The sequence below is a fragment of the Glycine max genome, chromosome 13 (assembly GCF_000004515.6).
Source record: "Glycine max cultivar Williams 82 chromosome 13, Glycine_max_v4.0, whole genome shotgun sequence".
NCBI classification, from domain to species: domain Eukaryota; kingdom Viridiplantae; phylum Streptophyta; class Magnoliopsida; order Fabales; family Fabaceae; genus Glycine; species Glycine max.
The window spans coordinates 17,730,528-17,751,360 of NC_038249.2; the positions used below are offsets into that span (position 1 = coordinate 17,730,528).

Sequence of the window (20,833 nt, forward strand, 5' to 3'; positions counted from 1 at the left end):
ACATCCCAAAATAAAATAAAAAATAATTGTTTGAAAGGGACTAATTTGACTCGCTCTAGAAATATAAAAGAATAATTTAACCTAAATTACATTACATTATATAGACATAAATAATTATATTTATTATAAATATTATAATATATATATATATATATATATTAATTAGGTTTTTGTCTAGTAAGCATTAAAGAATTGTGATGTTATATCACCTTAAAAAAGATTTCCTGTACAACTACAAAAAATAATATTTTCAATTCTTAAAAATATATAATTATTCCAGTTATAGTAATTAGAATTGTTATGATTTTCATTATTTTATCATTCAATTTGGCAACTCGTATATGTTATGATCCAAGCAATATATATTATAATTAAAATTTAATAAATTTTACAAAATTTCTTCTAATTCAATGACATGTGTTTATATTACATACACTAATATCTGTAATTGTTTAATGTCGGTTATTTCCAATTGTATGAAAAGTTCGTTGATTTTTTTTATAATTATCTTAAGAGTTGTCAGTATAGATAATTTATAATAGGTTAATTGTGTAACTTTTTTTATTTTCACCAATCTCTATTGTTGAATTATTACAAAAAATTGTATTTAAAAATTTAAAAGGAGTTTGATAATTCAAATGTACATAATTCATTGGCTTCAAATTATCGAGTATTATCTGTATGATTTTTAAATATTTTTCTTAGAAATTTATCGAAAAGCCCCTAATGTCATTAAATTAACTAGAATTTAAATTTCAACCAAAATAACAGTGCTAAAAAATTGTAAAAAAAAAATTACACTAAGAATGTTAACTATAATATTTAAAATACGCTTTTTAAATTTTCCTACAAGCTCCTAAAGTTGTGTATATAATTACTATTTACCTACAATATCACCTAACAAACCTTTAACCTATAAAATATTTAAAACTAGGAAAACCTTATTGTAAGTTTAGAATAATAATTGTAATAATAATAATAATAATAATAATAATGTTTTTTAGAAATTTATTAGAATTTTTATTTTTGAATTTTTAAGTCAAATGACCAAAATAATACCTCTAATTATCAGTGTATATTCAACCAAAGCCTTTTCAGCTTAGAAAAAAATTAAAAATCATATAATCTATATTTTTAAAATAAAAATATACTACTAAAAATATTTTATTAATGTGAAAATTATTTTTAATGAATTGAGGTGAAATTACCTCGCTACCCGTTATTTAATTAAATCCAAAATTATCCCTAAAACCCTACATGAACAATTCGACCATTCTAATTAAAATAATAACTATTTTAAAAATAATAGCTATTTTTATTTATTAATTTTTATAAATAAAAAGAGGATTTAAATTATTCTATATATAGAAAAATAAGAAAATTAACAAAATCATTTAATTTTTTTTTACGTGGAATGCGTTGGGAGGACAATAGGCATTAGGGAGTACGTGCAAGAGAAAAAAATGGGATTAAATATTTAATTTGACACACAAGCATAATTTCCACTGAAAGAAACATATGAGGAGACAAAGAGAAAAAAACGTAGTGTCCCAAATCACCCAATATTCAGAGTGCAAGAAGGTTCTTCTTCCTTTTTTTCTTCATCGTAAGCCAACACCGATTCGTTTTTCTCTCTCTGCGTGAAAATTCTGAGGTTGTGGAGGCTCCGAAACCATCTGGGTCGGGTGATGGAAGAAGAGGTTATTTGCCAATGGAGCGTGTTTAGATCTCTCTTGGCAATACTTCAATGGTGGGCTTTCAATGTCACTGTCATTATCATCAACAAGTGGATCTTCCAGGTTTCTCTTTGTTATTTCTTTACCCAATTCTTATAATAATTATTCACACTTTTTTATGGTTTCTTCCTCCCCTCTTGTTTGTTCCAAATTCCTTCATAATTATGTCTTTTTTTTCTGATCATTTTATCTAAGATGAGGGCTAGAAACACACTCTTCAACACAGATTGAAAATTAAAAAATCTGGAGAGACTGATTAAATATGATGTGGGACTCATCAAATTTTTGTCATTTTTAATGAACAGAGAGTGCATTTTGTCATTTTTAATGAACAGAGAGTGTGTAACGTTTCTCTTTTATGTAATTTTATTTCAAGACAATGAGGAATGATATTACAAATTTACTATATTATTTTAGATGAGGACCGTTTTAGGAGCTTTATTTGTTTTTGTTTGTTTGCGGGTTTGTATCTGAATATTGTTTATGATCTCTGGAGTTTGGATAAGATCCATCCGTTAGGAATGTAGCATGTTGAAGCCCAAAAACTTGATATAAGGAAATTTCAGAAGCTGCATACCCTTTTTTGTTATAGCATTGTACATCATTCTTGGTCTTTCCATTAAGCTAGGTCCGTTGCAATGTCTAAGGAGTGATTTTGTTTAATGATCAATGTTTTCAATGGTGGATGGTGGAATATTGCGGATGGCCAAAATTCTGCCATATAGACACGTCATTGCGGCCTAAGGTGCTGCCATAGCGGGCCTCCCTTCACAAATAGCCTATGGAGGTTGGCGAAAAATCCGCCCTGTCATTCCGCCATAGCGGCCATGGCACCGCCATTTAACAACACTGTTAATTATATATCGTAGAATTTTGTCTTGAGCCTAATTCAACCCCAAAGCTAGCTAGTATGAGGTGAGGATTGTCTTCCACTTGTATACCTCCTTAGTTTGTTTAGTTGAGCCTTGAGCGCCACAATACACAGTGAAGTAGAACAATGTGTAACCAGAACATATATAGTGTGCCCTTAAAATGAAATAAAATGATCAAGACTGTGTGAGTGTGATTTAGTAGGGACAAATTATATTGTGGCCTAAAAGTTTCTGCAATGACAAAGATGTGTGGAATGAGTTTTTTTTGTTTATATTTGTTAATTGGGAGCTTGCATGATGTTGATCCTCAGATTTTATGTTCTTTTTCCATTTTTAGGAAAAAGGTTCACTCTTCATTGCTCCCTCCACATCTGTTAATTTCTCAATTTTTATGGACTGTAACAAATCCTTTAAATTTAAGTTTTTTTTTTTTTTTTTTAATTTCGCTTTTGCAGAAATTGGATTTCAAGTTTCCACTGTCGGTATCATGCATCCACTTTATCTGCTCAGCCATTGGAGGATATGTGGTGATTAAGGTGCTGAAGCTTAAACCACTGATAACTGTTGACCCTGAAGACCGCTGGAGAAGAATCTTTCCTATGTCATTTGTGTTCTGTATTAACATTGTGCTAGGGAATGTGAGCCTAAGATACATACCGGTTTCTTTTATGCAGACAATAAAATCATTCACCCCTGCAACAACAGGCAAGATTCATTAGTTGGTTCTGCTTTATGTTGTGATTTGAAGGACATTTTCATCTGATCTTGGTGAAATTCCGCAGTTGTTTTGCAATGGCTAGTTTGGAGGAAATATTTTGACTGGCGTATTTGGGCTTCTCTTATACCCATTGTTGGAGGGATTCTTCTCACATCTGTTACAGAGCTTAGCTTTAATGCATTTGGGTTTTGTGCTGCCTTACTTGGCTGTTTGGCTACATCTACAAAGACTATCCTTGCAGAGTCTCTGTTGCATGGATACAAATTTGATAGGTGCAAACTTTTTATGCCTTAGTCAATATTTTCTGGATTTTATAAAAAAAAAATGTTAGTCAATATTTATATACATTTTTCATTCAAACACCTTAAAGTCCAAATCCCGTGTCCCTTAAAGACCTATATCCCAACCAATGAACTTTTGATTACCTGATCTAATGGATTACAAAATATGTTGGATGATTCATTATCTGTCCAACAAGAAATGGTGATCCAATCCAACCAAATGATTAGTTTTTAATTTTTCTTAACATGATAGATTGATTGGATTTATACATGGATGGATTAGATGGTTATGAGTAATTGAATATGATTGTAATTGTTATCAATGAGGTTAATAGTGTCATGAGGTTATTGAAATGTCTTATGGTGATTAACTTTGTCTCAAAAGTGGTTAATAGTGTCCTGAGGTTATTGACTGTCATATGTGGTTAACTACATGGGTTTGGGTAGACGTTGGGTGTACATAACTCAGTGGGAGGACTTTCTTCATTATTCATTGATAATGCTTTCATCATCTTTTCTCCAATTATTGTATCCTAAATGGACTAATATTTGGAACATTCTCTTAATTCCTTGATTGAAAAAATAAGAGATTTATGCTACATGTGGATCTTGCTTTATAGCCTCTTTTTGTGTCAATTAGCTTCCAAAGGTTTCAATCAAATACCTGGAGTATGAAAATCTTTCCCATTGTAGTTACTAGATAGATTGTCTCTGTTGTAACATCTATGAGTACATTTCAGATCAAAATCCCCTCACGTATTTTTTTCTTGCATCTTATTTTATCCATTAATTTTAAAAGAAAAAGGAAAGTGTTGCTGCTGGGTAAGTGGTGATATTTACCATTCCCTTTTTTACCTGATTTTGCCTTAGCTTTGCTATACCTTCTTTTACTCTGTTCTTGTGTACATTCTGATTCTCCACATTGTTGTGGCATCATTTTTCTGCAGTACATATGCTAATTGCTCTTTTTTGTACTTTTAGCATAAACACCGTTTATTACATGGCCCCTTTTGCAACCATGATCTTGGCAATACCAGCTTTGTTACTTGAAGGCAATGGAGTTCTTGAGTGGCTAAGTACTCATCCATATCCTTGGTCAGCTCTGATCATCATTTTCAGCTCAGGAGTTTTGGCATTTTGCCTTAACTTCTCCATTTTTTATGTGATTCATTCCACCACTGCTGTAACATTTAATGTTGCTGGAAACCTTAAGGTGAGTTCTATCAGGCTGAAATGAATCAAATGCTTCAAGCTACTATATTAGTTGGTCTTTCGTGTTCATGATTTTGTTTTCAGTTGGTTCATTCATGTATTGAGTCTCTCGAAGCCCATCCTATCAAATAACTGGAGAAATTGTAGCCACATTGTCATTGTTCCTTGAAAATGCACTTTTTGTGTTACTTTCTGCCTTATAGATCCCTTACTCCATAGTTTCATATAATCTGTTGAATTCTACACTTCAACATTGCATGTAAATCACCAGTGTACTGATTGGTCTGAAAGAAGGAAGGAAGGGGAGGGATTCCTTGTTTGGTTTGCAAGAAAAACAAAATAATACCCTTGCAAGTAGATAAAAAATAAAACTATTAATCTTTAGTATTCAAACTAAGTATAATTTTGTAGCATAGTCCAAAAAGTTTAAAGATTTTTCCTCCTCTGCAGACCTCCCCTCCCCCCAATATTGGAGGGGTGACAAAAATGGAAGAAGAGGAATTTTGGCTATTTTAAGGTGGCGCTTGATTTGAGTGTTTATTTTCTGTTTTCATTTTCAAGATTTAGAAAACAAGTTTATTTTGATTTACAAAGCAAACATTTATCATGTTGCCACCACATTTTCACTTCAAAAAATGCTGAAATTGAAAACGTTGATTTGTTGTTTTCAATTTTGGGCATGTTTTTGAAAATATTTTTAGAGAAAATGTTTTTAAAATTTTAAGCATCACTCTTGTTTTCTGTTTTCTTTGAAATTGAAAACAGAAAGCACTCAAATCAAGCGCCACCTTATTTGCCTCCCCTTTTATCTTCCTTCTCCTTATTCTCCCTTCTCCCTAGTTAGCAAGCACTTTCCGATTGACAATAATGATCAAGCTTTTTTTTGTGTAGGTTGCTGTTGCTGTCCTTGTTTCTTGGCTAATTTTTAGGAACCCCATATCATATTTAAATTCTGTTGGATGTGCCGTGACACTTGTTGGATGTACATTCTATGGTTATGTGAGGCATATGCTCTCCCAACAGCCACCAGTTCCAGGAACTCCTCGTACACCAAGGACTCCTAGGAGTAAGATGGAGTTGCTTCCACTTGTAAATGACAAATTAGATGATAAGGTCTAATAATAATTAATTGGTTTAGTTTAGGCTACAAATGAATGAGGTTTCTGCCGTTTGTAAAGGCAGTGATAGCTAAATGGTATACAAGTTACTATAAAAGTAAAGTGACTTTGATTATTTTGTTCCGTTAGATTTTCCACAGTTTTTAATACATAGTTCTTTTTTGAAGCCCTTTATCTTGCCCCTTTTTTTTTGGTCTGGCTTAATAATGATGCCTTGATTTCAGTGTAATTTTTATATCTCCATTTTCTAGTTTAAGATATGATGTGGTTGCAGCAGCATACATGCGGTGATAGGGGATACATGATAAGTGATAGTTGATAGTTAATAGTTGGTTACGGAAACAAACATAATTTGTTAGTTAAAAATTAAAATGAAATTATTTAGACTTAATTATAATTTTGATTCCTTTTGTGATTTTGCTTTTTAGTTTTTGTGAATTTGATTATCATTATTTTGATTGTATAATTTTGATTCATTTGTTAACTTTACATTCAGTATTTAATAGAAATGCTGATATGTGCATTAGAGTACTACATTGATATGGATGTTAAATCAATACAAATTAAGAGGGTGTTTGGTTTGACTGTTTTCTATTTTCATTTTCACTGGAAATAGAAAATGGTAATGAAAATACGTTTGGTTAGATTTTTGAAAAGATTTTCAGTGAAAATATTTTCTCAAACGAACTAAAAACTGAGGTTTTCAATGTTTTCAGTTGAAACCAACAACTCATTTTAGGTAAAATGAAAACGTGATGACAAGAAATGTAATTTTAAACAAATCTAAAAATACATTTTCTTTTGAAAACGCATTTTTAGTATTTTTATTTCTTGAAAGCAGAAAACAAGAAGTCAAACCAAACATGTTTTCAGAATTCTAATTTTTTAAAAATAAACAGTTTTCAAAAAATGAAAATATAAATCAAACATACCCTAAAATTACACAATTAAAAAATAGGAACTAAGTTCATGAAAATGGGCGGGGGTAGGGGAAGAAGGCCAAAATTAAGTCAATTAAAGATTGTCACACCATAACTGTTGTTTAATATTTGTTACTTCAAGTAATTAAATTTATTTAACAAAAAATATTTAAAATGTAGATAACGATTCTTGATCAAAACTTTAGGACAGTGGTTAACATAATTATTTTTGTAAGTCCAAATGAATTGAATGAAAAGGGAATTGAATGGACAAAACTAACGATGTTCCTGTTTGATTTTGAATAAAGGTTAGGTTACTTGGTCGCTAGTATTCAACACTAATAAAGTGTGCAACTGTTTGACATGTGGGATTCACAAAAGAAACAAAAAATGACATTTATTGCCATTGAATTATTTTGCTATAAAGGTAACAATGAAGATTAACTCTCGATATCTGTAACCACTTAATCCGAGTATCTTTTACCAACACTAACTTAATCCTAAGAACGTCATTGACTATGTGATGATATCATATGTAGAGAGTTATATAAGTTTAAGGCTTGTGGGGATATGAACACTTAGGAGTTTAAGATTTTAATTACGATCATACCAAATAATTCTTTTTTACAAATTGTAATATATTATAAATTTATTAGCTTTTATAATTGTTTTAAAAGTTGAACTAAGAATAATTTTTATTAGTTGATTGTATAAGAATTTTTAAACAGAAAAGACATGCCTGATAAACTCTATAAAATACTTAGTTATGGAGGCTACCTCATTATGAAATGAACTAACCATTTAATTACTAAGAGAAATAAGAAAAAAAGAGGAAAAAAATGGATTGGATCCTATTTTTTTTAACAACAACTAACATTTGCCAATAACTTTTTTTTTTTTACTAGAAGTATCTTATTGGGCTTTGTTTGTTACTGAGTTGTTACTACTTACTACTATTACTAAAAAATGGTTACCACCTACTACTATTTCAGTATTTCTAAACGTGTCGTGTTACACTTACCAAAAGAAAAAAAAAAGTGCTGGAATTTAATGCTCATGTAAATAAATGATTTCTTCTACCTCCTGCAATGTGGTCCTTCATCTATAAGTGGTGGTGGTCCGTGCTATATATGATGTCACCGAAATGTTATTTTTTCAACCTTTCTCTCTACACCGTACATTTAAATTTCAAACGGTGAAGAAATCATCTACACTAAAAAAAAACACTGAAACAAGTTATTGGTCACAATCATGTTTCATCTATCACATAATCAGATAGTATATAATTAAATTGATGCCACCGAGTCATATCATGAGTACAATGACAAAGTAGTTAGAACTAGAACAGGAGTTACATATTATTATTATTGTGTTAATTAATTTTCCCATTTGACCCTTTTTTTTTTGTTTGAGATCCTAACTATAGCTGGTAACTAGAGTTAAGAACTCAAGATTTTAAGCCAGTAACCAGAAGTTCTTCTGCCACCTTGTGCTGATGAGGTAGCCATTGTTGCCTTGGCTTCTCTTCCTTACTCCTACTGTCAAGCATTCTGCATTGTTGATGCAGTGCTCAGCAAACTCCTCCGAGCTGCTGATACTGTTTCTTCCACACAGACTGCAGAAATTAATGAATTGAACTTCAAATAGTGAACTCGTTTTAAAGCAAATGTTAAGTAGTTTTAAATTTTAGATAAATTAGTTTAGATATGCTCCCATAAAATTTGATAACTTTATCATATCCTTCTTATTTTCTTGGTTGCATTATCATGTAGTACTGATTAAGTAACATGTTAATCATACAGTATATAAATCAATAATTTAATTAGATGTAAAATAATTATTCTAAAAAATATGTCTAAAGTAATTTTTATTAGATTCTAATATAGATTGGTAATGTAAAGATTTTTAGGACAAAAATACATGAAATTAAACTATAATTGCTGCTCTAGATTAGTCGGTGCATTGTAAAAAAAAAGGTCGATGAAGGTAGAGTATAGAATAATGGTTAACTGAGAAACAGCAATTAAAATTGTGATGAAGTACATGTAAATATATAATACAGTAGATCATAAAGTTATCAAAATCTTAATTATTTTTTAATCATCATAATTAAGACTTTGGCTACTGGTGTAGCTCTCAATATATTCTGGCAAACTTCATTTTTTACTAGTTATAAGACCAATCCTTCTCTCAAAAAAAAAGTTACAAGACCAATCTTCAAAGGCTAAATCAAAATCTTAATTATTTACTTCTCAATTAACAGTTATCACTCTGCATTTTACCGCATAAAGTGCAAAGAGCCAAATTAGAAAAAGAAAAAGGAGTTTCAAGGTTTGTGAATTGAGATTGAAGGTTGGAAAATTGCATTGAAATGATGAGAATCCTACCAGCTAAGAAGAGAAGAGGGCTTCTTTTGGCCCAATACCAAGACAGAAACCTCCAGCTTCTTCACTTGGTTCATCACTGTGGCCAGTTTTGGTCCTTGGATTACAAGTGCTTCCACTTCCACCTATGTTACACCAAGATAGTATCAGTAAATTTAACTTTTATTTTTTTAATAAGGAATGTACAATGAAAAGCTGAAGAAGCATCAGAGCATTCTCATGATTTCTTTCTGAAAAGTGAAAATAAAAAGATTGGAATAATACAGGAATCTCAGACCCCTTTTGCCCTCTAAAGGAGAGAAAAAGTTTTGAACAAACATCATGGGCAAAAGAAATATACTTAGTTCTTTTAAATAATGTAAAAGAGAAAAAAGTAAGGAACTTCTTAACTTAGAATTCAAGATCTACCAAACACAATGTGTCAGTGTCCACCCCTCACATCAATTAATCCAAGGAAAGAAAAATGAAAGAAATGACATAGGCTAATAAGTTCTCCATCCTTAACCTTAAGAAATGAAATTCAAGATTCAAAGAGTAATATGTTACTAATTAGTATGATTAAGAGTTTGTTTGGATATAAAGGCAGAAGTGCTTTCAAAGTTTTTCTACTGAAAAAAAAAACTCTAGATTTTTAGTAGAGAAAATCCCAAAAGCAATTATGATTAGTATCCAAATAGGCCGTAATTGACTATGATTCAGGACTTTACCTCTGGCTTGCAATCTTTGCAAAGTGAACCAAGATGATTGACAAGATAGGTAGAGCTAGAAGATTCAGAACCCCTATGAGTCGGAACAACATGAAGCAAAGTGAGCAAATCACCCTTATTAGCTACATGAGTGAGTGCCCACATCATTGCATGCTCAGAATGAGAAGTGTGATCCACCACCACCATCACTCTCTTCTTCCCCATCATCACTCCATTATTGTCCTCATTCCCATACATAGCAAAACCTTCCAGTTGGCTCAAACTTGCTTCATACCCTTCAATGCTCCCTCCTCCAACACTACTATACTTGTCCTTCCCACTCCACCTACTTGATGTTGATTTCCAAGCCTCCTTCACACTCAATTGCTTCATCAATGACCCTGAAGCTGAACTTTGTTGCATTGTGTTTTTCACACCCCCTTTGGCTTATATATCCCAAAAAGAAAAAACTACAAAAAAAAAAAAAAGCTCACTCTTTTACACTCTCTGAGAAGTGATGGAACAAGAGAGGGATTGTAGGGCGATAGAGTGTATCAGAGGTTATTGTTATTGTTATTGTCGAAGAGATACAAATAAAAAGGGGTTGGTTTTGGGGTTGTTAACTTTTGTGCAGAGTGAAGAAGTGTGTCACGGGAATCACTGGCTAGTTGTGGCTTTACTCTACCCATGATGTTGTAGTCTCATTGATGATGAAAGATAGGATTTCTGAACCATCATTTCTCCACCTATTCTGATTCAGATTCTTTTGTACTTTAGTAAATCATTAGTTTAACATATTGTGTCATAATAAAACTAATCACTCATAATAAGCATTTCTTTTACATGATGATAATATATAAAACTAATTACCCTCAAACCATATGGGTTGCCTCATGCCACATGAGGCACATGATGTAAAGTGGTCCATCTTTAGAGAAATAAGAATAAGAAAATCGACAGAACTAAATGTCATGAGATAGATATGTAAATTTGGAGATTCCCATAGAAGAATATGGTTGCGAGAAATCATGGGCTAATGAATGGGTTTAAGAACAACTTTTGCATGCATACTCATCTTACATTGTCACATCAATGTATTAAGAGTTGGAATAAACATAAATCTAAATTATAAGATAATAGTTTCTCCTAGTAATTGTTATTGAATTTATAATAAAGTTTAATTACTTATTTCGTTTTTAATTCTCTTTTAGTATATGTAATATAAAAATTATTTTTTTAAGTCCTTATAATTTATATTTTAATTCATTTTTAATTTCATTATCAAAATATGAATAATATTATAAATTACAATTAATTATAAAAAATATTAATAAGTAATTCGTAACTAATTTATTGCAAGATAATTTGTAATAAAAAATAGTTGATAATTTATAACTAATTTATAGTTAATTATTTTTATATTTTTTTATAAAAACTAAAAAATAATTAAAATATAAATTATAAGAACTAAAAAGATCACTTTTAAACTATAGGGAGTAAAAGATAATTAAAATATAAATTAATAGGACTAAAAAATCACTTTTAAACTATAAAAATTAAAAAAGAATTAAAATTTAAATTATAGACACTAAAAACCACTTTAAAACTATATAAATTAAAAAATATGAATAATAAAAGTATAGAGAAGTAATTTACCATTTTAATAATTATCATATTATTGTAGATATTTAATCCTACAAATTACACGCTCAAAATGTATAATTCTCGGTACGAGAAATATGTATTACATATTCTAATCCATTAGTGACATGATACAATTAAAATATATAAATAAAAAAAATAACTTTGACCTTATAAACCAATATATAACATCACCAGTTCTCAATGGTCAGACAATCCATAAAGGCCCTAACGTATTTTTTTATCCGTAATGAAAATGGTATTTAATAATATAACATTTACTCTCTATTCAACCATAGTTATATCCTTAATAAAGACCATAACTTATGACAATAGTAATCAGTAACAATTTGATATAATAAAAAATACTAGTATTATTTATTTATTTGGATGTTAAGAATGGAAATCATGGAGATGTGTCAGAAATCAAAATTGGGGCCCCTTGTGAACTCAACTGGGTCTTGTTTTGTTTTGTTTTTGGTGCGCATAGAAGTCACAAGGTGGTAATTGCAAATAATTGCTCCGGGTGGCTCGCCGAACCAACCAACTACACTAACAATTAACAAAGAAAACAACCATTCAATTTTAACCTTTCTGATTTCTGAACCCTGTTTTCCTTTTCACGCATTCACAGTGACCAGTCTATGCTGCATGTATAGACTCAGATTTCAGATAACAGTGCACAGTTAACTCTTCCATTCTTGCTTTCCAAATTGTGCTTTATAGTTTATATATAAGCTGAGGCAAAATTGCATTTACCTTTCTCCTGAGATCTTTCTTGGATAACATGGTTAAATAGTCAAATTGATTCTAAAATGTAATGATGATAAATTGGTATTTAAAAAATATAAAATATAAATTTAATTTGTAAATATGTAAAAAAAAATATAATAATTAGTCATGCAGTTAAATTTATGAAACCATTTTATAATTAAGTTGTGATGTTAAAGAACCAATTTGATAATAAAATATGATTTTTAGAACCAATTTATCACAAATACATGTATTCTTTTATGCCCTTTAATATAAGTGCGTGCTTGCTTCAGTTTTTATTTTTTATTTTAAATTTATAAAACTGTCATATTTTTTACTTTATTTTCTATTTTCAAATATTTATATACAAGAAAATAATTATTCTCACTATTTCCCTTAAAATATTTAAAAATAAGAAATAAATTAAAAACAAAGTGACACTATTACAAAAAAGACATTTAACATCAGTTTTAAACTGAAGTTAAAAGTCAAGAACTCTCAACATCAATTTTAAAATCAATGCGAAAAACACATTTCTATATCGGGGGAATGTTTCCTTCCACAAATCTTCCTACACAATCTAAATTGACATACATCATCTTTCATTAGTAAAACACAATGCACATACGAAAAAGAAAAAAAAAAACCTAAACACATATAATATAACTGCTTTGAAGTATAGCTAACTAAAGCTAGACACAAAAACAAAGGGAAAATGAAATGCCAAATCAATATTTTCTCCTTAATAAACAAAACGGCTGCGTTTCATTCCATTCTTCACAATGTTTCTTGTTCAGCGCATATAGTTAAAGAAAATAGTTCAAATTGAAATAAAAAAATTGAATGGTGATGGAAAAGTGTTAATTAAACTAACCAAGTTGTGCTTGTCTTTGAAGTACTCAGATTTGGATTGAGGCTTTGAGGTCTTGGCTTGTTTAGCTTGAGGTTGAGCTTTGGTCATGTTATCTTCGGGTGCGTCATGTTTGACTTCTTGATCCTGCTTCGTCTTTCTCTTAGCTCCTCTTCTCATTGTGCTCCCTAGAGCCAAACAAGGAAGAAAGTGACAACATAGGGACTTGAGGCACAAGCAAAGGGGTTTGAGGGGGTTTCAAGAGAAAAATGATTAAGAGAACTTCAAGTGAATTTGAGTGACAGAGTACTCACTCAATTTTTTAAAATTGGATGTTAATATCGATTTTTCTAAAATTGATTTTAACGATAACATTTTATTTGCAAAAATATTATCACACATTTTATTACATCGATTTTTATCAAAATTAATGTTAATAAGGAGATGTTAAAACCTATTTTAATAGTAGTGTGAAAATTTTAATAATTAAAAATGAAAACCGAAGTAAATACTAAATCGACCCCAAGCTTTTATGATGTTGATTGTTTTTTTTTTTTCAAGAATTACGTTTATTGTTGATATAAAACTTAAACTCCAATTAAACCCAATATAAAAAGTGCTTTAAAAAAACTAAAATTAAAATATAGTGAAGTGAATGTACTGGCTGGCTGGTTGGCTGTTAGACTTAATTAAAGAAGGATCATGCGAGACAGTGGTAGGGCATATTAATATTACCAGAACTTATAGACCATCAATCAATTGCCCAATTCATAACTATTTATAGTTTATTTTGTATTTAAGTACATTGAACAACCAAAGGTATTGTATATGACTATAAGCGTGTATAATTTGTGCGGAAATAACGTACACGTATACATGGATCTGCATGCAGGTACACTGCTTTTAATTTTCTTAATTGCAATGGCCCTGTCCTGGGGTACAATCCAATTATTAACACTGGCCCTATGGACTTGATTTTTAATGCAAACTTTTCTTTTTTTGAGATAAGGAGATGCTAGGAAATACAGTAGTATATATGAATTTGGAGCCATTTGCTCCATCATGCATCCCACTATCAAAATATTTTACATGCATCAAACATTACATGAGAGAGAGTCAAATTTAAGTTTTTCTTTTAATAAAAATGTTGTTTTTGACGTGTTTGAATATTTAAGACATGAATATGAGAGGTAGTGGAATAGAGAAATAAATATTAATTAAAAATGTTGGTATACTAAGTTTTCTTATGATGCTTCTCGTCATTTATTATTAAACTAGGTGTGGACTCATGCTGTTGTACGGATTTTTTTTTTTAAATCAAAGTAAAAAATTTTGTTAAGAAAAAAGTGGGAAACGATAATTTTTATCGTTTAAAAACTAATACGTGACAAGGTGCTGGATAATTTTTATAAGTATATAGATATATATTGAAGATTCCACATTAAAATTTCCACTTAACTGTTATTAATTCTCACAATTTAACAAAATACACTCTAAATAGAAATAATCACAAAATTCTCAACTATGTAATGATATACACACATATAGTTCTCATAAAAAAATACACATATAGTTAGAACATATATCATACTTCATTGAATACAAAATTTTGATGGATGTTTTGAATAAATATTTTTAAGAATCGATAATTAAGATCTAAACCGGAAATTACCACTATCTCTAAAATTAATGACGCTTCTTGTCATTAATTTTACCATGGCCCATGTGGAGTGTCAAAGACGTGAATGTCCATTTTGTAAGGAAGAGATTATTGTTGACAAGGGACTAATTCAACAAGTCATTTTGGTACACAACCAATAATCAAATTAAATTTGTACCTTACTAAATTAACTGAGCAAATTCATAAAAGATTATTGTTAAGCTCAAGTAGAACCAACACATCATATACTAGCTTTCTTATTCTTATCTTAATACAAATGATTTTATGACACATGGATGATGGAAATTGATAGGAGCAAGCACATCACTCTGATTTAATTTAAGTGACAAAAACAGTTATAAAATAAAATAGCAGAAGAAGTACATGAATAAAATAGCAGAAGTAGATATAAAATACTCCCTCCGTCCCATATTAATTTTGACGTTTCAGAGAAAAAAATTATTTAAAATATATATCATTTTATAAAATTAATGCTGCATTAAATATTTTTTTTAAGATTTACCTTAATTAATATTTAGTGAGAATAGTATATGAAAAGAGTAAATGAATCATTAATTAATAAATAATATATTAAGAAATATAATATTTAATATTTTTTTTAAAAGTTAATAAATTAATTATATTTCTTATTACATGTGTTAAAACCTTAAATATTGTATAATCTGAAACAAAATACACTAAAGAGAAACAAAGACAATCTATAAGCTACCCTGCCCCAACGTTGAAGTCTCTGTCACAGAATTTCCTTCTTAGATTTGATATCCACTTTCTTCCGGCCCCCTCAATCATATTCGCACCTCTCCCTATGCTTTCAACACCCCCTTCTCCCAATGTCATGCTTTCAAGTGTCTAAATCATTATTTTTCTAATGAGCAAGTTTGTTTTTTTTTTTTTTAAAGTGATTTTTTTAAGAACTAGATAAATTTATTTCTTATAAAAAATAAAAAAAAAACTGTTTTTGTTTAAAATAATTTAGACAAATACATAAAAGGGAAAAAAATGCTTATTTCATTAAAAAATATTTTTTAAAAAAATCTTAAACAATCATGTCAATATTTCCATACCAACATCAGTAAATCCTCCGCCGCCGCATATGGATTGCAGTTCTTGAACACTCCAAAGATGGAGGGAAAAAGAGCAACTAAAATTTAAGCAACCAAGATAACCTTAGGGCTTAGGCACAAAAAAATGTAAATCCAAATTTTAGCATTATTTCAATCAGCAATCATCAATAAGTCGTTGATTTGTGTAGAGCTGATATCATTTCCATAGTCCCTGATTCCAGTCTTATATACGAATGAAAGAATTTCATTAAAGATAATTAACTAAATTCATTAACAAAGATTAATTATTAATAAAATTAATAATCATTCCGCATTAATATTATAATGATAAAAAATAAATAAATCAGGACTCATTTCTTACAATATCTAGTACTAAATTAAATAAATAATAATAATTAAAATAAGCTAGATGGTGTTGAATGGAATTTATGAGTAATATTGCCTTTGTTTATTGTTGCTTTTGTGGACCATTATTTTGCTCTCAAGTAAGTCAAAAAAGTTTGTAAGCATAATGAAAGAAACATGCATGAATTTATTGCTGATTTCAATAAATTAAATGACGATATTATGATAGGCAAAATAAGAGAGTTAAAAAAAGATATGCAAAATTACAAAACAGAAAATTTCATTCACTTTAATTACTTAGTTACTGCTTATTATGAAATTGCAAGCGTACAAGAAAACTAGTTAGAGAAAATGTTTTTGTTTTTATAAAATAATTAAAAATATTTTTTGATCAATTTTTTTGTTTTTAAATATTTAAAAATGTAAAATAATAATTTTCTGTTTTTATAATTTTCTTTCTAAATTTAGAAATAAAAAATAAAAATAGCATTCAAGACAGTAGAAAAGTATGACAATGTCTTTAATATAAAAGTATACATATAAAAAATATTATCTTTAGTAAGTGGAATTTGACAATTATAATATAACATGAACCATATACATGTTTTAATTATTCCTAAAAATATCAAAAATATTTTCATTAAATTTTAGTTGTTAATCAAACATGTTTTTTTATTTCTTTTTATAAAATATACCTTAAAATATCATTCCCATTTTTATATTCCTAAGAATATTATTTCCAAAAATCAGAGAAAATAACTTGAAACACCCCCTAGGCCCCTACTAATTTAAACATCAGAGGATAATTACACCTGAACTTGACGTAAAAATTCCTCTAATTAATAACTCATCCAAGATTTTAGCTACTCCAACAAAATATTCTGTCTTCAGACAGACGCAGAATAACACATTTTTAAAGTTGTAAAGAGTTAAAATTTGAGAATATGAAATACTAGCAAGCAAGCTAATATGGAACAAGCATATCCTATAAATTTCATTGAGTATTGAGATGTGAGATCATGAGAATTAATGATCCGAAAGGAAAGATAATACAGACGAATTAGCGTTCAGCGCGCCCAGCATTTTGGCTTCTCGTGAAGTAGTTAAATAACAAATGCATCATAACAATACTATAAGAAAACCACAAACTCTACTGCATGCAATTGCAAACACGGTATTATAATCTCTTTATGAGTGGTGGGTACGTATTTCCCAATATATTCTCCATCTTTTACAAATCTGCAACTGTTTTCACCATTTGTTTAACTTTCCTTATCTTTATATTAGAGATTTGGCTTTTAAACTAAGAGGAGTACTGCTGTTATTGATTAAAAAACTAACAGTTATAATTATAACTAATATCTTTTAAACTTGTCATACATGCACGTAGTTAATTTGTATTACAACTAATATTTTAACTTTTATAGTTTACAGAATAAATACTTTTTTTCCCCCATGTTTTGGTACGTAAAAAGTCTTCCTATATTATATATGTACGAATTGAAGTTAAGGATGATTTCATCCTCCTCTTCCAACTTAACTCATTGAGACATTAAATTGCATATCTAATGATTTGGTACATATCCTTCATTGCATATCTAATGATTTTTTTAATTAAATTGATTGACATAATATATTGTAAAAAATAATTCCTATTATGAAAATTGATTTGATTAAAATTATATAGATTTTTGTATAAAATTATTTATGTGAATTGTGTTCGGTTTAGAGGAAGACAAAATTTGGCCAAATAATATTTTGTACATGTGATGATAAATGTGTGACAATTATAAGATATTTTCATGTGAATAATAGTCGGTCCAAAGAAAAGCTATTATTTGATAGAATTTATTATCAACATTTGATCATTGCATTGAGAGTACCAATTACAAATTAATTTCTTTATCCCAATTGTGCTAGGTATCTTGTGATGAGCCCGTTCTGTAAAATATTTGCATTTTCTGTTATATATATTTTTATATAACTAAATTATATGTGAAAGTTATGTGATTTTAAAACCTCTCATTTATTATATTAAATTGTCTTGCATTTTTTGGTTAAATTGATTGAAACAACATGTTGTCAAAGTAACCTTTGTTGTGTAAGTTGATTTGATTGAATTTACATAGATGTTACATGGAATTACTCATGTGAATTGTGTTCGGTCCAAAGGAAGACACAATTTGGCAGAATAATTACATATTTGTGATGGTAAACATGTGGCGATTATAAAGTGTGATTTCCAATGTGAATAATAAATGTTCAAAGACAATCATTATTTGATCAGAGTAATCATCATATAAGTTTTCCATTTGAGCGATGAAGTGTCCAAAGACAATCATTGTTTGACAAGATTTATCACCAATGTTTGATCGATGTGTTGAGAGTACCACTTTCAGTTAGTCTTTTTCAATCCAAAGATTGAGGATTGATGGTGCGCTAAGTATCTTGTTTGGGTCTTGAAATTTACCATAAAGATTATTTTTGCATTGTATGTTTATTTTTTTTTCTTTAATTGTTGTTGTTGCTACTACTACGATTTAAAATACTCATATTGTTTGAATCCCAAAGCTACATGTATAAAATTTAGAGTTTGAAAGGAGTTAGTTGAGAGTTGAGGATATTGCATAGTTTTTTTTTCTAGAGAAGAAACAAGAGAACATGATAAGGAATTTCCTTGTTGCTTTTGTAGGATGAGGCATATAAAAAAAAGGAAGTCTCATTTACACTATTTAGTGTGTGAAAAATGGTAAACTTCTCATTTTTGTTTGTTTTAAAATTAATTTAGTTTAGTACCGAAAGACGTTAGTGGGTAGACTTTGGTTCTACTACTTAAATAAGCATGTCTATATGATGCAACCTATGGAATCATCCACCAAGTGATAATGAAAGATTCATCTATGTGGACGATGACATCAAGTTGCAATTGAAGCTATAGAAACTTTTATGTTCCTTTAAAAAACTAAATTTCATTTGAATTTGGTTGAGACATATATTGAGTTGTTTATTAAATCAAATTTTATTTCTGATTTGGACAAATTCAATTATTGTTGTTCAATTATAAATAATAAAGTTATTCTCTCTTGCGATTCAAATGTTGCAAGTTATGAGTTCTTTTATGGATATTTGAGTGTTCCTATTGTAAACAATTTTGGGTAGTACAAAACTTAAAATTAAATGAAAATTTCGTTACTTTATAACATAAAGGCTTAAGTCATATCTCTTAATAAAGAATTTGGATGCTTGTGTTATAGGAAATTTTGGATCCTTTATATTGGTTGAACCTTATAGTCTATATTGAGTATATAAAGGGAAAATAAACAAACAAAAAGGAATTCAAGTGATGAAAGAACTAAGGATGTCTTAGAACTAATACATACATATATTTGTGTTCTATTCCTTACGGGTTCATGGAATGAACAAATGTATTTTATTATGTTCATAGATGATTCCTCTTTATTTAAATTATGAGAAATTTTGGCCTTTAGACATTTAGTCTTTCAAAGCTGAAGTTGAACTTCAACTAAAAAAAGAAAGAAAATTAAGATTGTCAAATCTGATCGTGGGGAATACTATGATAGATTTGACATAAGGTACAACATTTGGAATCCCCATGTGTTTTTCTTCAATAATTGTGAAATTGTTTTACAATATATAATGTTAGGCAAATCTAGCATGAACAAAGTTGCAGAATGATGAAACTAGACTTGTACAGGTATGGTAAGAAATTTAATTCTTCTCTACCAAAGTCTCTTTGGGGAAAAGACATTAAAGAATGCAATTTATATCCTTTTAGGGTACCAATTAAAGTAGTCACTACCCTATAGGTGTGAGTCGGGAAAATCCCAACATTAGGCATTTGCACATTTGGGGATGTCCAACCGAAGTAATGCATTATAGGCTGCATGGAAGTAAGTTGGACTTAAAGATTATTAGTTACAATTATTTTTTGTTACATTTAAAGCTCTCGCATGTATAAGTTTTGCAATCTCACTTTAAGATCATGTTTGAGACGAGAATGCAAGACTCCTTGAGGAAATTGAGTTTGGAGGGGAAGGAAACATAAAGAGTGTTGTCTTTAAAGAATAACCTATTATTGACAATAGATAAGCCTTTATACTTACCATAGTTCAAGAAAGGAATATGGTAATTACATAATGATGTTACTCCTAACATTATTAAAAAGACAAGACAACACTAAGATTCCTTCTCAAGCACCACTTAAAGTTCAAACTCAATAATCTCAATAAGTGTCATTAAGAAGATAAACTAGAGAAAGAAAAAATATAATTTGATATGATTATCTCATATTTCTTTAAGGACATGAATATGACATTAGGTTGACTGAGAAGGTCTAATTGACGTTAGTCAAGTCATGTTGTGCTTTAACTCTCAAGTGGATTGATGCTATAAATGATGCAATAAAACCGATGGTTGAACATGACATTTGGGTTATCATCAAATTTCTTGAAAGTGTGAAACCCATAAATTATAGATAAATATCTATAGTTGAAAGGGATTCAATGGGTAATATTGATATATATAAAGTTTGTCTTGTTGCCAAAAGTTTTA

The 20,833-nt window shown here is 29.4% G+C and overlaps 2 protein-coding genes across 3 annotated transcripts; one reads left to right on the plus strand and one right to left on the minus strand.

Moving 5' to 3' along the window:
- Nucleotides 1-1,497: 1,497 nt before the first annotated feature.
- LOC100786532 (UDP-galactose transporter 1) lies at nucleotides 1,498-6,103 on the plus strand. Its single transcript, XM_003542881.5, has 5 exons — nucleotides 1,498-1,799; nucleotides 3,064-3,313; nucleotides 3,391-3,598; nucleotides 4,589-4,820; nucleotides 5,711-6,103. Exons 1-5 carry the CDS (start codon nucleotides 1,689-1,691, stop codon nucleotides 5,936-5,938), a joined length of 1,029 nt encoding a protein of 342 aa, XP_003542929.1. The 5' UTR covers nucleotides 1,498-1,688; the 3' UTR covers nucleotides 5,939-6,103.
- Nucleotides 6,104-8,096: 1,993 nt separating this feature from the next.
- Nucleotides 8,097-10,665, minus strand: LOC100499830 (adenine nucleotide alpha hydrolases-like superfamily protein). 2 transcript variants are annotated; one of them, NM_001249664.2, is given in 3 exon segments: nucleotides 8,097-8,472; nucleotides 9,245-9,366; nucleotides 9,949-10,574. In NM_001249664.2, coding segments are annotated over 3 exon segments (684 nt in total). In that variant the 5' UTR covers nucleotides 10,351-10,574; the 3' UTR covers nucleotides 8,097-8,312.
- Between the last annotated feature and the right edge of the window lie 10,168 nt (nucleotides 10,666-20,833).